The 14,867-nt window shown below is 34.8% G+C and overlaps 1 protein-coding gene across 9 annotated transcripts in view; it reads right to left on the reverse strand.

Annotated features, from left to right (window-relative positions):
- Positions 1-14,867, reverse strand: part of CEP112 (centrosomal protein 112) — a 183,239-nt gene that overhangs the window by 119,071 nt on the left and 49,301 nt on the right. For all 9 annotated transcript variants that reach the window (XM_026067618.1, XM_026067623.1, XM_026067619.1 and 6 more), the window contains 3 exons: positions 14,535-14,627; positions 13,519-13,578; positions 9,221-9,300 (listed from right to left, as the gene is read on the reverse strand). In XM_026067618.1, coding sequence (XP_025923403.1) covers positions 9,221-9,300; positions 13,519-13,578; positions 14,535-14,627 — 233 coding nt within the window. The remainder of the gene's footprint in view (positions 1-9,220; positions 9,301-13,518; positions 13,579-14,534; positions 14,628-14,867) is intronic.

Here is a 14,867-nt window from a genome sequence, read left to right on the forward strand (position 1 = left end):
AGCAACAACAACAAAAAAAGACAAGGAGTCAAAGTCTTCCTCTGCACTATTTTTGTACATTGGTTTTAAATGACCCAAAAAGGTGATAGCCTGAAGCATTCTATGCTTATTAAAAATGAGTAATTGAATTAAATCATATGGAAGACTTTTCTTTGGCCAACCGAAGGCTCTTCTCATTTCATCAATGTTTTGGGCACTGTTTTGTTGTGGTCTTGAAATATAATGCACTGAATTTAAAAGATATGCTAATATCAAAGGTAAGCCTTTCAGAACATTAAGGGAATGATTCTGATATTTGTGTTAGTTATTTGTATTTTCATTAAGTGAGGTCAGAATCTATAGCACTTAACCACCTTAATTATTACAACAGCAGTTTACAGCAGTTCATCTAAGTGTTATAGCACATCATACACTGAAGCTGTTCACATCACAAGGCAATACTTTTCATTTCATACCACTAAATATTGATGTACTTTTGTAATTAATATCATTAAAAAGTTGTCATATGATATCTCTATAACCATGTTTAGGGTTATATGGGGAAGGATTAAAAATTGACAGTTAATTTTTCTTTTGTGTACAATTGGAGCTTTTCTTTAAATACATATTTCATTATTGCCAGTAGGTCTCCAGAGAAACTGGTAGAAGAAAATGAAAGGCTGTAAATAGTTAATAGAACACTATTTTTTCTTTTAAGTGAGACCATTAAATAAAGCTACCGCATATTTTTGGCCTCTGTTCATACTTTACATTGTGCCCCCTAGAGTGAGGGTTATGTCAGCATGTTCACTAGAGCTAAAGGAATGTTTACAATATGCTGGAAACTTTGACTGCTTCTGCTCTAAAAGGTTTCAGATGCTCAAACAGAGCACCAAGTGGAGAACAGCTGGCTGGTTTTCCACTGATTCTGAAGGGGGGGGGGGGAAGGAGGAAAACAAAAAACAAAAAAACCCCACCCTATCTTAAAGAGTAAAATTGTATCCAAACTCTTCAGCCACTTAACATTACCACTGGTTTTAAATCACAAGGTTTGCTTTTTTCATCATATTGCAACTGTAGTAACAAGACAACACTAAATATTTTTTATTAAAAGAGAATGATGAACACAACAAACATGAGTATAGATTCTTAACAATGTTCTTTATTGCAACATTTGGAATTAAAGACAATGCCTTCTCATATTTCTTTATTTCCTGCTTTAAAAATAGTAATAGCTTTTCCATTCCTACAAGAATTTCTCTAAACAAACACAAATACTTCATTTTCAAGGGAAAATGGAATTAACTAGAGGAAAGCAGCTACACTTAGGCAACTATCCTAAAAATAAGTAATTATTCAGAATCTGGATTCAATCTAGAGCAACAAGGAAGAAAAATAACTTGAGGTTAAAGCTACTATTCCATGTATTTATCATCTTATTGATGATTATAACAAGGTTGTATTTTTCYGTGTGAAATGGCATTCACCACTGCAGGAAATGAAATATCTACAGAATAGYGTTTTGAAGAAGAATCCATTCAGAAATAAAGTTCTCAAAGTGGTTGATGTCATTAAATTCTCAACATGCACTGTAATTCATAATTAATTTAAAATTATAATCTGTGTATATTTTGAAAGTCCAATTTTAACTTTTTTCAAATGCTAGGCTCCAACGTTACAGTACATGCAAAATTATTCAACTGCAGCCTACACAACTAAATGAAATTATATTCACTGCTATTTATTCCATCTCCTTCTGTCATTTATCTTCACATGTTTTTATTTATCCTTGCCTTCATCTGCTTCCTTCTTTTTTAGCTTAGAGGCATTACGTATGCCATCCATTTCTAAGATGTATGTACCTTTATTTCTTTTACGTTTATTTTAGGATAATCCAAAAAGAAGAAAAATTGGGTAAAGAGAGTGGAGTTTTGCAAGAGTTCAGTAATATCAAGGGCTAAGAGACCCATACAAAAAACTTCTGGTACTAAAATATGATACATTTTTGTGTATCCTGATCAAAGCAAAAAGAACCTCTCAAACCAAACAACATCTTGGCCTTCTCTTCTTATATGAAACAAAGTTATACCTTTGAGTAACAGTGGCATAAAGGCCATTCAATCAAGCATTTTCAAGTGTCAATATCAATACTTTGTATCTCACCTCAGGACAGGCCTGAGAAGACCTCCAACTCCATTCCTACAATGACAATGTCAGGTAGGGAATTCAGTTACCAAATGACTGACAAACAATATTATGAGACGACAAGTAAAATCCTTGTGAATAAAGAAACGACTACAATTGCAAGAACAGGAAAAAGTAGAAATTTCAGGCCATAGAAAAAAATTATTTCCTTCCCAAAAGAGCATTTTTTCCACCTGCTTTGGTAAATACAAGTGCAAGCTAACTTTAGCACTCTGGAAGAATATTTTGCTCTTTGTGAACATATCAGAACAGAGCTATCATCATGCGATAAAACATCCTGCACAAAGCATGCCGTCTTCAGGACACCAGGAGCTTACATAGGGAGGGACTTCAGTGTCACTAGTTGGAGGTCTGCACAGAAATGCCATCTGTCAAAGGTGAGAGCAATCCTTCTAAATTATACCCATATTACAGTCACTCTTCTTGATCAGATTTTGGATCAAGAAAGAGCGAGTAAAATGCATAAAAAGATAAGGAAATCCCAAGACAAATGGGATCAGACTGTACTCACTTCCTATTCACTCAGAAAAACTGAGAATTAATTAATAGTACATGCTAGATGAGTCAGGTCATTCCCCCTCCCCCATATCTCAGGATTAAGCATCCTCCATTTTAGCTAATGGTTTCTCATTTGTGCATCAGTTCAAATCCAATGCCACTGATCAGTCACAGAAAAGAGCCATTGTGAAACTGTCCCAAATACATAAAAGATACATTTCTGAACTTCTGCCTTCCACAATTCATCATCCATAAAACAATCAACTTGAACAAACTCTTTGTGACAAGAGATAGAACTAAATCAAAATTTCTTTAAGACATTGCCTAAGATTTCCCATCAAAACTATCCACAAGGAGCAGATAGTTGCCAACAAACCAAGACAAAAAACCATGTAATTCACGGCTATGAATCTTATTGGTCTCACTTTTGGAATATCTCCAAATTTCAGCGATTACAAGAAAACACTTTGACATCAGCAGAATCCATGCCAGAAAGAATATGGAACGTGCTCTGTTTCAGTGCTGCTGCCCTGATTTAGTGCAAAGTACTTGAACAGTGAATAGCTAATGGTGAAAGATAAATGTAAGGCACACTGAACTAGCCACTGGTGAGGCGAGAACGCTAAGACTGGCGGTTCTTTTTTAATCAGATACTCTCTACAAGACAAAACCTTGTAGCACTAATAACTGTGCCATGCATGAAAATTGAAAACATACATCAGTAACATCAAACCACACTTGGCAGAAAGTCACTGGAAATAGYAGATTCACGAATCAGCATGTGGAGGTATAAAGAATAGACACAGCTATCATATTTAGAATAAGGAAGATTAAAGAAGTAACAGAAGTCTTTAAAAAGTACTATGCAACAAGTCCATGGCCTCATCCTTGAAAAGAAACCTACTACTYTTCTTTGAATCACATGTCAAGGATTTCCAAAGAAAACAAGTGCATGCACACAAGTATATATGGAAAAAGAAGGTTAAATTACTATTATTTCTTTATTTTTATTGAACTTCTACAGCCATGCTCCTTCTTCATACCATGCCTTTGATYGAAAAGATTTTGCCTGAAAAACTTTGGTCTACCATCTAAAACAGATCACAAAATACAGTGAAAACTGTATGTGCATGTTTTAGAAATTGTTGTAAAATTACAGATCTACTAATAGATAGGAATGGCTTTGATAGTTTCTGGAAACTTTAACCCCTCTCTCCTCCACAGAATAGTTTTAAACAAGTTCAAATGAGAAGTAGAGAAGCAACAGAGAAAAGAGGTGTTGCTAGTTTTTTATGTAAACAACAATTTTATTGAGTGACTTTCAATAAACCAGCTGCTAAACATTTGCTCTGTATCATTGCCACTTGCGAAGTACTGAGATTTGGCCTCCTAAGCAGGTTTAAAGAAATGGCAAAGATTGAGATGAAGAATGTTATGAAGCATTTAACTGCAGATTTTGTGCACATATGCCTTGACAGTTCAATGTTAAATTACAATGTCTGCCTGCACCTGTAGCGGTAACATTTCATGCCATTTCTTAAAGAAAACTTGTTTCCTTCAATCATACTATAGTTTAGACACCTATTTATGAACTGTCCTTCAGTCCAATCTGAACATTTCCATTATAATAAAAAAAATTATACAATTATTTATTGTGGGGGGAAAAAAAGCCATCTGCTAAGTCTTCAGGAAAGTTCATAAATCCCTACCTGCAGTACTACTATTGGGAATATTACTCAAATGAAGGTCAACTAAGTAAAGCTGCTTTAAAGATGATCACTGGAATAGAAATAAGAGTAAACAGTTGAAAAAGATAGGCTGCTAGCCTTTAACATCCAAGTCCTGGCTTTATTTTTAAAACCACATCAAGATCATGCCTGTTTTCATCTCCCTAAATGTCTCTAGGCTTCCTCGTTCCCATTCTTCAATAAAATGGGAAATACCTCCCTATAGCGTAATAAGCAAAAATTATGAAATAATCAGATATTAATATACCAGCAGAGGCGAGGTAAATATTTTTAATAAATAGGTGTCCAAATTTCACGGAGCACAAGATCTTCTCAAGAACCACCCTAGACAATACTGCTGTGTGGTAAGATCTTTTTTCTCATCTAAGTAATTTCTTTAGCAACAAATGRATATAGATTTTTTCACTTTTTTTTCCCCATCTGTTGTATTCAAGTGAGTCTGGAATGTGACAAATCATATTATAGCTATACCTCTTTATTTCCTACTCTTCTACTTAAAATAAAAGGGATAAGAAACAGAGACTTAGCCTATATTTAACCCACTCTCATGACATTTTATGCAACCAAACTAAAGGGATTAGAGAAACAACCTTTCCCCCCAAGTAATTACACAGAAACTTTTACAGAGTAGATTGCTATTACATAAATGCAGTTTAAACAATGTTCTAGAAAAATCCTTCGAGCCCTTCTTGCAGTCTTTTTTTGTTATTAGGCAATAGCTGTGACATGTATTGCCTAAGCTAAACAAAATTTATATGTACAAGTCACTAACAATAGTCATGAGTATTACAGCAATTCTTTTGCAAAAAAATTATTTCTTACAAAGATTTCCACCATAAACTTCAGAAAAAAAACCTGCATAAATTATATAAACTCCTATTCAGTATTAAAAATCTGGCAATACTATCTATTTATTTTAAGTGAATTATACTTTTAAGAAATGTGAATTTTATTATTTCACATGCTGTCTCAAATCACTTTCATTATGCCTCTGTGTGAATATGTTTGAAATGGCAATAACAGTGTCTGCTGTCACACCACTGGGGGGTAAGGGGGGTGGGGGGAATCACTGCAATGCCTAACCACTTCCCTCTCTATGTGTTTGCAGCTGACTCGCTACTCAAGATATAATCCTGTGGCTATTGCAGAATCAAAGCGCATTCAGATCAAAGTAGTTTATGAGAAATCACTGATGTACTTACTGGGTTCTGAGCTACAATTCCACAAGGCATAGTTTCTATTTGAAGATGGTGAACTATTATTTTCACCCATCTCAAGGAAGATAATGTTGTTTTAAAAAGGTTTATTGTGTCTGCCTGGTTTAGCTTGTAATTACTTAATTTTATTCTGCAAATAGTCAAAGAAATACGACAAAATAAAGCATTTCACATAAAAGGTGGCTAATTCCTATTAATAACCAGAAACTGCCTAAAGGACTCATTTTTGCAACAATGGAAAAAAACACAGGGAAGACATCCATTTCTCTAAAACTTACAAAACTGTTTCTGCTTATTACTTACTGTTTGCACACAAACATATCATATATAGACATATACATATAAAAATCTTAATACTGTCCAGATACACGGGCAGGGAATAAATGGCTTGGCTTCCAGAAAGCAAGCCTGGCGGGATTAGCAGTTCTTCTGCACTGGGCATGCAGCGAGTCTGCTCTTATCACTCCTATGCACTGACACCTCTTTGATCAGAGACACACTGATGCCAAAGCAGTCAGTCTGCCACGATATATGTAATAAGCCATTTAGATCTCCGATTTGTATGTTCCATAGCTGCTATCACTTCCTCTTGTAATAAAGGCTGACAAGACCATCAGGAACATTATTTTTTCTCATACCAAAAATACCTTCTTATGAATGATTTTTAGGGGCTCATTCAGTTGCAAAGGACAAGCTTACCGACAGCCTTTCATGCGAGCTAACAGACCAGCGGTTTTGTACCAGCGTTGAAATCTGAAAGAACAGGTCTGCAGAATATATGCTGGTCTTGGACTAGGGTACTATACTTCTGCAAGTAAAGTATTTTTGAATCTTTAGGAGCATTTCTGTCTCCATTCAGACAAAAATAAGAACGAAAGCCAATTTTTTTTTCTATTCAATGACAAAATAATTACTGTATGTCTTAAAATTAATCCCAAATCACAGCTATAAAACAACCAAAAGTATCATAGTATATAACCATTATTAAACAGTAAGCAATTTCAAAAATTAAAATATCTTTTTCATTTTAAATTAGGAGAGTGTGAAATGCTATTATCTGTAGCAGAGTGCATATGAGTTAATATTATAAATAGCTATGACAAAGTTTTCATTTACAAATACAGTTTCTCAAAAGACATTAATTTCAAAGTTAACTGAGAATTTACAACATGCTAACTACTCTGTACTAACATTTGATCGAGAATTAAGTGACCTACTTCACATTGATTCTACAGTAAAGATGAATCTATACTACATAACTTAATTGCAAGGTCCAATCCAATATTACATGTAAACTCATTTGCTCCCATGTTTCCTTCTGAGAACCAGCTAGCTCTCCCCGACAAAAAATTGGGTGCAGTTACAGGAATAGGGTACCCCAGAGCATTACCACACAGGCAGTATGACCAAAATCATAAGAAAGGGTGGCTTCCTCCATCCTACGCAACCCTTCAACACTGCTCCAGCAGGCCTCCCAAATATCCACGTGTCGCAAATAGTCAAGGACATGCACCGCATATCCTTATCATGCTATAATGATTCATTCTGGAGGTCTTTGATGCAATCTTCATGTTATTTCAGACACCCTAAATAAAATAAATAAAAAATAAAACCCACAACCCCACAAACATTTGCCTAGACACTCAGAAACAGTGTGACATAGGACACACACAAAGGTGACCTGGGAAAAGCACTTTGCAACATGAATAACTTGCATCAGAAAACACAAGTCCCAATCTAAGACACTTTGCAAGACCTGTAATAGGTATAAATCACTTGCTGTAGTGGAAATAGTCTAGATATACCTTTACACAAAAATGGAAGGAGGAAAACAAAAGAGAGTTGATCTTGTCATATGTGCATCTGCTGTATGTTAGCCACTTCCCTGCTCAGAAAGTATCAAACTTGCTGCATCCTGATTAGTTTTTCAAGTACAAGCTTGGCAAAAAAAGCTGTTTCAAGTTAGTGAAAGTGTCTCAAGTCTGTCTGCTGCACACCAACTCTCTGAACTCCAGCTGTATTTGAAAAATTGTGTTTAAGAAAATTAAGGGGTTTTGGGCGCCCAATTTAATAAGTAGTCAGATTTATCCATCTCCTGTTTATGTCACTAAGACAGCTATTGATAAGGTTAACCAGCAACGGGAAACAGTTTAAGATGCTTTAATAATGGCTCATAAGATGTCATAAAATGAACCAGCCTCTGCACACTTTGTATTAGATAAATTTACTTTGTATTGTTAAGTATCTGCCAGTGGTGTGGGCCAACAAAGCAGTCCCGCTGCTGAAATTTATAAAAGCACTACTCTGCAGAGCCAAGTGTTTGGAGATGAGATTCTCAGGGAATATCTCATTCCCTATTGTCCATTTCTTCCGTTTAAATCCCAGAGTCTTCTGGAAAGCAGAATTCTAAGAAAAGAAAGCATTCTAAATCAGCAGCAATACTCTCAAGTAAACAGATGCCGCTCATCAAGACTCAGCAAAGTCCTCCGTGACTCCCTTTTAATTCCTGAACAGAACTGCATACGCATCAGTTGTGGGGAGAGAAGCACCCTCCCAACGTTTTGTTTGTTCGTTTTTTTAAATTTCCTCCAAGCATTCTGTATCTATGCATTCACCAACTTTGTCAAAATAAAACACAATTCATGTTCTTTAGACACTGATGTAAGGGTCCAGTTAGTGAATAAGAAGAGCTCTTAATGGGACACAGTTCTGAGAAACGAAATTCCAGAATTGCTATCCCAAGAGCATAGCATCATCACATACCCCAAAAATGCACTGAAATATTTGCATGATATTGAATTTTCATGGCACACCCATATGCTTTTCCTCTTTTTCTTTGATTCAAATATTGCAAAGGCTTACAGCTGTTTCAGCCACTTAGACTACAAAAAAAGATATGCATACAAGAAGGTAGAGTAACAAAGAGAAGGAAAAATCCACATTAATTTATGGATAGAGATTTAAAAAATTCACAAATATCATATGATAGTCTAAATCAATTCAAATATAATTTCTGAGATCAAAAGCAATGTAAGTGATACATTTTTGTAAGTGTGGGTTTTTTTGTTTTTTTTGTTTTTGTTTTTTAGAAAGACTTGCCTCTCTCCTGGATTCTCCTGARTCCTAAAAGAATAATCCTAAGTACTGAACAGGAGTTTGTACAGTATATAACACAACACACCACTATGTTTGACCCTTAGAATAGATCTTTCAGTTTTATCCATTCCTTTAAATACTCCAAAGCAGCTACTCTTGCTCATTTGTGTACTACATATCCACTCCAAACTGAAGCTGGTTTAGTTTACTTGACAGGAAAAACACACTTGAAAAATCACTAACTTCCGTTCCCTTACATTCCTGTCACTTAAAAGCTGACCAATGTTGGTGGCGTGGTTTCTGCTTTGCTTTTTTAATTTTTATGGCTGAATAAAACCCTGAAAATATGTCTTTATAATTGAAAGGTTACCCAGACAATCTATAGAGGGCTGTTAGACAACACAAAGCATATGTCCATTTAATAAGTTTGGCTAAAAACTTGGGGATGCTTCAACAACTACCGCATTTGCCACTTACTTCAAAGTCTCTTCCAGTTTGCGAATTTTCTTTTGAGCATCCCCTCTTTCTTTATCAAGATCATTCCGGATGCCATGAATCTACCATTTGAAGGAAAAAATACTACATTATAGCTAAAACAAAGTCTGATGGAACAAATTACTGTTATTTTGAATTATAAAGACTATTTACTTTAAACATTTATTTTGCATTAATATAGACAACGATGTGTATGATGTTTCTAAAGTCACATAGAACACAAGAAAAAAATGCAAGAACAAACATTAACGGAGAGATGAAGTATGAGAATATGGTCAATAGAGCTATTGTGCTTCTTCTCATAATGAATATTATTCTCTACAATAAAGAAATATCAGTAACTGCATTAAAAGGAACTATATTTTTCTTTAGAATAAAGACAAAAATACAGAAATATGCCTAAAATAATATGTATTGCTTTATGATGCAGAATTCCTACTTACCAATTTGTGAATGCAAATTCAAAGATAACTATTTTTTATCGTTCCTTTTAACAAAAAGATTACCAAATATAATGATAATGAATAAGATTACTTGAGAATAATGCATACTCAAACATTAACCAACTGAGGGTGGATACTCCTAAGAAAAGCAAGTTTTCTGAGAAAAAGTGACTTACAACCAAAGAACTCTCTACCCCCTGAGGCAGAAATGAAGTGGTTGAATCATTATATGAAAGCTTTTCATTTTTCCATTTTGCATCTAGACATTAAAAACATTGTTTGTAAATGCTGGGGTATGATACTCTTGTATAAGTGTACCACTAACTTACACCCAGAAAAAGAACACTCACAGGTCTAAAATAAAATAGTATCTAAGCTATTTTAATTTTGTAACAAACCGAACACAGCACAAGATATTTATATCTCCAGTGAAAAAACAATTTAGAGATTCTCATGTGTAAATGGTCCCATATAGCCGTTAACTCTGTGGTAGCAAGATTAATGAGTTGGTTTGAAACAGCCTCAAAACTGAAGGACTGTCCATCAGCGTATAAAGATGGTATTACCAATCCTGAGAGTAAAGTATATTTAGCAGCTGACTCAGAAACGGCTCTCAGTAATAAACTGTCGCTGTTCTTTGGCTTAGCTGGATGTTTGGAAAACAAGCAGTAGATTATTTGTAAAAAGCAGGTGTTTCCTTTGCTTGTAAAACCATTTAGCCTAACTGGTTCCTGATTCAGCAGATAAGCACATTTAATCAAACAGTGACATTTAGGGTTACTACCTATTATTTGTTTGATGTTTAAATATCCTAGCAGGGAACAGCCACTGTAGACCAATAAAGATTATTAGATAATGGGAAGGTACTTAAGTGAACAGATTGCACCAGAGAATTCATTATTCCCTCACTTGAAGGCAAACTCATTTTCAGTATTTTACGGGCCAAACCATACTATTTTATGGATTTATAGCAATAGATCACTCACATGTGTTTACTCCTCTGCTCTCAAAGATTTTATTTTCAAAGCACACAGTTAAATCAAAATTTCTGAATATGCAAACAGCTACAGTTATCTACCAAAAATAGGTTTTTGGGTTTTTGGGTTTTTTTTTTTTTTAAACTGATACACAGTTACATGCCCGCTGAAATAAGCTTCATCTTATCTATTATAGGATTCAAATGATGTATTCCCTCAATAACAGCAGCCCCTCTCTCTTTTTAACTTGAGGTTGTAATGGCAAATCTTGAAATATCAGATAAATGAGACTTAAAAATTTGAACAGTATAAGAAATAGCGATTCCAACTAGATGCATTGTTAATATCAAATTATTACAGTAAGGAACTTGAACACATATGTTGACCTTCTTATACACCAGTTAAGACCTGAATTATACTGTTAATTAAAAAAAGAAAAAAAAATTAACCCCTTGTAAAAAGAAGGGACATGATGTAGACCAAAACCCCATGCAGAATTTTTGGGAGTATGACAACCTCATCCCTTTATAAAAAACCTAACTAAAACCACAGACAACACAAGACATCAAAAAAACACTCTTTGAAATTAAACTATCGTTAGGCATTATCAACAACAAGACAGAGGTCACAAATAACTTCCAAAAAATTTTAACAGCATTGTGTAGAACAAAATATTTATGCAATAAAGTTTTACTTGGAGAAAAGGGTTTGGTACACAGCAGAATTTCTCCCCAGTCTGCAGACAATCCTGCATTACAGACCCTGCATCTCCCTCGGCTAAAGAACTCGCGGTTCTCTGGAGTCCCCTCTCATTTGAGGGGATCAAACAATCATTTTCACTATACAATACGCAACATTATCATCTTTCTAAGCTCTTCGCCATGTCATTCAGACAGCAGCGTAACAGAATCACTGAACGAAAGCAGATCTAAACTACGCAGAGAAGATCAGAAAGGTACTCAGCAGCTCATCTCTCAAAGATACTCTAAGGTTTTGCAAGCCGTTTGGCTTTTTACATCAGTTTTGCAGTCTACCCAAACCTTACACTGATATAATTACTCATCTTGAGCTATTTATGTAAAGGTAATACATTTTTAGCACTATCATTAGTCCAGACATTCAGACTATGTTCATACTAGTTTCTGAAGGCTGGAACTTGAATATCTACACTTACTAAGTAGAGTGATTGCTGACATCCTTTAGCCAATGCGAAGTAGCATTGCTCAAAACTTGTTCAGGATTAGCACAGGACAGGCACCCCTTCAAAAAGGTAACACGGATGCAACCACCTCGCTGTGCAGAATAAGAAATTTTACTAGTGTAGATGTGGGCCATTCCACACCATTTGGGCTTAGTGCCTGGGAACATTACCAGCCACATTTAATCTGCGCATATCGGCTCTCAGAGGAGCTGATTTGTTCCAACAAACCAACATGCACTGTACCTCAGTAGCCAGAAGATATCCAAATTTTGCTAATATGCTTTTATTCTGACATGCAGTACCACTCCAATCCTAGGCCTTTCTTGAGGACAACGTTCAAAAAAAACCAAAACTATAACTCAGTCTGGTAAAAAGACAAATGAAGTCTAGGTTTAGACCAAAACATGTCTTGTAATGAAAAAAGTATTTAAAGTCAAGTCAGCAGAAGGAACTAACTCAAATCAAAAACCCACTAAAATCCATGTTTCAATTGCTGTTAGTAAATGACTAGTAGCTATGGTCGCAATTCATCACTTTATGTTATAAAGTTGCCACATTTGAAAATGACGTTTGAAAAACACATTATTTCCATTAAGAAAGCATCTAACACATTCTTATTAAACACTGCATGAGCTGAACATACACCATTAAAATTAATTTGAAACCTATTCAAGCTTAAAGTTTAAAGGAATGGACAGTATTTGCAAAGTGCTTTACAATAAACTGCTTTTGCTAAGAACTACATCTTTTAATTTAAGTTTCTGATGTGAAAACAATGCATGTCAACAATATATAGAGAACGTGTGTTCAAATCCCAGAAAAGTATGGAATAAAGATATATTGGGAGAAAGAAGTATGGAAGAACATATGAACATTGACAACAGGTCAGGCTAAGTTCAATTTATCTTATTCAATAGTATCTTTGTTGCAGTAGCAGTTAACATCAGATGGCAGCAAAGGAAGAGTATCAGAAGAGGACAAGCACACAGCGACGCTTCGTTGGTGCGCTCTCCCAACCTCCACAATCGGGAGCTATAGTTACCTAGAACCAGAGGTGTTATCTCTGTACTTAAATAGCCTAAGCCAATCTTCCTTGAATTTGTGCAATTATTTTTCCAACCCATGGGAAACGTTTAGATTTCACAGTATCCTATGGCAGACCTCCACAGATTCACTACATATCGTGTGAAAAAGTTTGTTTTGAAACTGCCAGCTGCTAGTTTCACTTAAGGCCTCCCACTTCTTGCACTGAGAGACAGTGAACAGTTGTTCCATATCCAGCCTCTGTCACTGCCATTTTTCTTTTGCAACCTCAATAGCTGCCTACAAAAAAGCCAAAATAATGAAAAAAAAAAAAATTACAGTAAGAGCATTGGAAGTACTGCATCTTCTTAGCTGGAATTAATTCCACTCAAAGTGAGTTAAAGAGCATGCATTACCATGTTTCAAGCCACTGATACTACACTTTTGCTAAATATTTTAACATCTTTATCCTTGTTTAAAATCTGATTATTTTCACAGCGGGTATTAGGTTTCATTATTTGCATATCCTTAGTCTGCTCAAAATTTATTGGGGGGAGGGCTTCAGAATTTAAACAACATAGTGGCTGCATACAACAAACTTGGAAATGTGAATAACATTTTACATTAAAACAGTACCTGTTTTTCATAGACACACTCCAAGTGAAGTTTGTCCTGTTGAAACTTGTGGTCCTGATCCTGCAAACAGAGATGTGTATTTTAAATAGACAAAACACATTTTTTTTCATTTCAAAGCAGTCATTAAATGCATCCACTTATTTTGCTATAATACAGTACAGTCCATAAAAATTAAAAATCCACTTTGTGTCATCATTAAACAATTCTTTTTATCAACATTTAGCTATTATTTAAATTATGGAAAAGACACCACTTTATCTCTACTATTTCATTAGCTCAAAAAGGCTTCTAAATAGAGTTAAGAAGTCATAGGGTCAATTACAGATTTTAGCTCCTTGCTCAAAAGTCCAAGATGGGAGGAATACTATTAGACTTTAAGTCATGCAGAAGAGAACGTGTCTCCTTGACTTGCAAAAAAATCCAACCAACAGCAAAAATATCCACACATAAAAAAAATTAGCCCAAATGGCATGGTTCAACACTTCTAAAGAGCAAAAGCAACTAGAGCAACTAGCTCTCCTGAGCTATTAAAATGTTATTCTGCACTATGTAAACTGTATATTGAAAGAGAAAGGAGGACAAGCAGATGCTAAAACTCAAACAGGATTGATACATGAAGAAATGGAAGTCATTATCCTAAGACAGAAAGATTAATTTACATGTCTGTGAGAAGATAGAATATTGAACTGAACTGTTAAGAAGCAACAGAAATAAATACAATATTGAAGCTTACTTAAAAACGTATGCTGTTTAAGAAAGCAAAAAGACCCTTTCAATTCTTTAATGTGGTTCTCTCTAACCCATTGATACACGTTTCTCCTGGTTTAACATATCATTTAAGACATAGTCAAAAAGTTCCTGTGAAAATTCTGTTCTTACCCATAAAGTGATCTCTTAATCATATTTTTTTTATTCAACCTTAGGTACAATATTTATCTAAGTGTATTTTAGTTTGGTTATCTAAACAATGGAAAAAGGTTTTTTTCTTTTTTTTTTTTTTTTTAATCAGGGCTTACCCTCAGCTGTTGTTGCCTTTGATGTTCTGATTCCTGTAACTGTTGTTTTAACAGCGACACATTATGTTCTAATTCTTCAACCACATTAGATGCCTGTAGGGATTTAATAGAAGAAGGAATTTTTGTCTTACATTCTGCATTAGTTCTACAGATACAACTTTTGCCTTTTTAAATTTAACTTCCAAAGTTGACTGGAAATTGGAAAAAATAGTCAACTTGGGAAAAAAAATTGATCAGTTTCCAGCTCCAGCTATTTCACTTGTTACTTTGTTCAACTTAAAAATGTAAACAAAACCCCAGTAAAATAACTAATTAAAAAAAAAAACTGGCTTT

Source organism: Apteryx rowi, unplaced genomic scaffold, assembly GCF_003343035.1.
Source record: "Apteryx rowi isolate R43461 unplaced genomic scaffold, aptRow1 scaffold_26, whole genome shotgun sequence".
In the NCBI taxonomy this organism is placed as follows: Eukaryota; Metazoa; Chordata; class Aves; order Apterygiformes; family Apterygidae; genus Apteryx; species Apteryx rowi.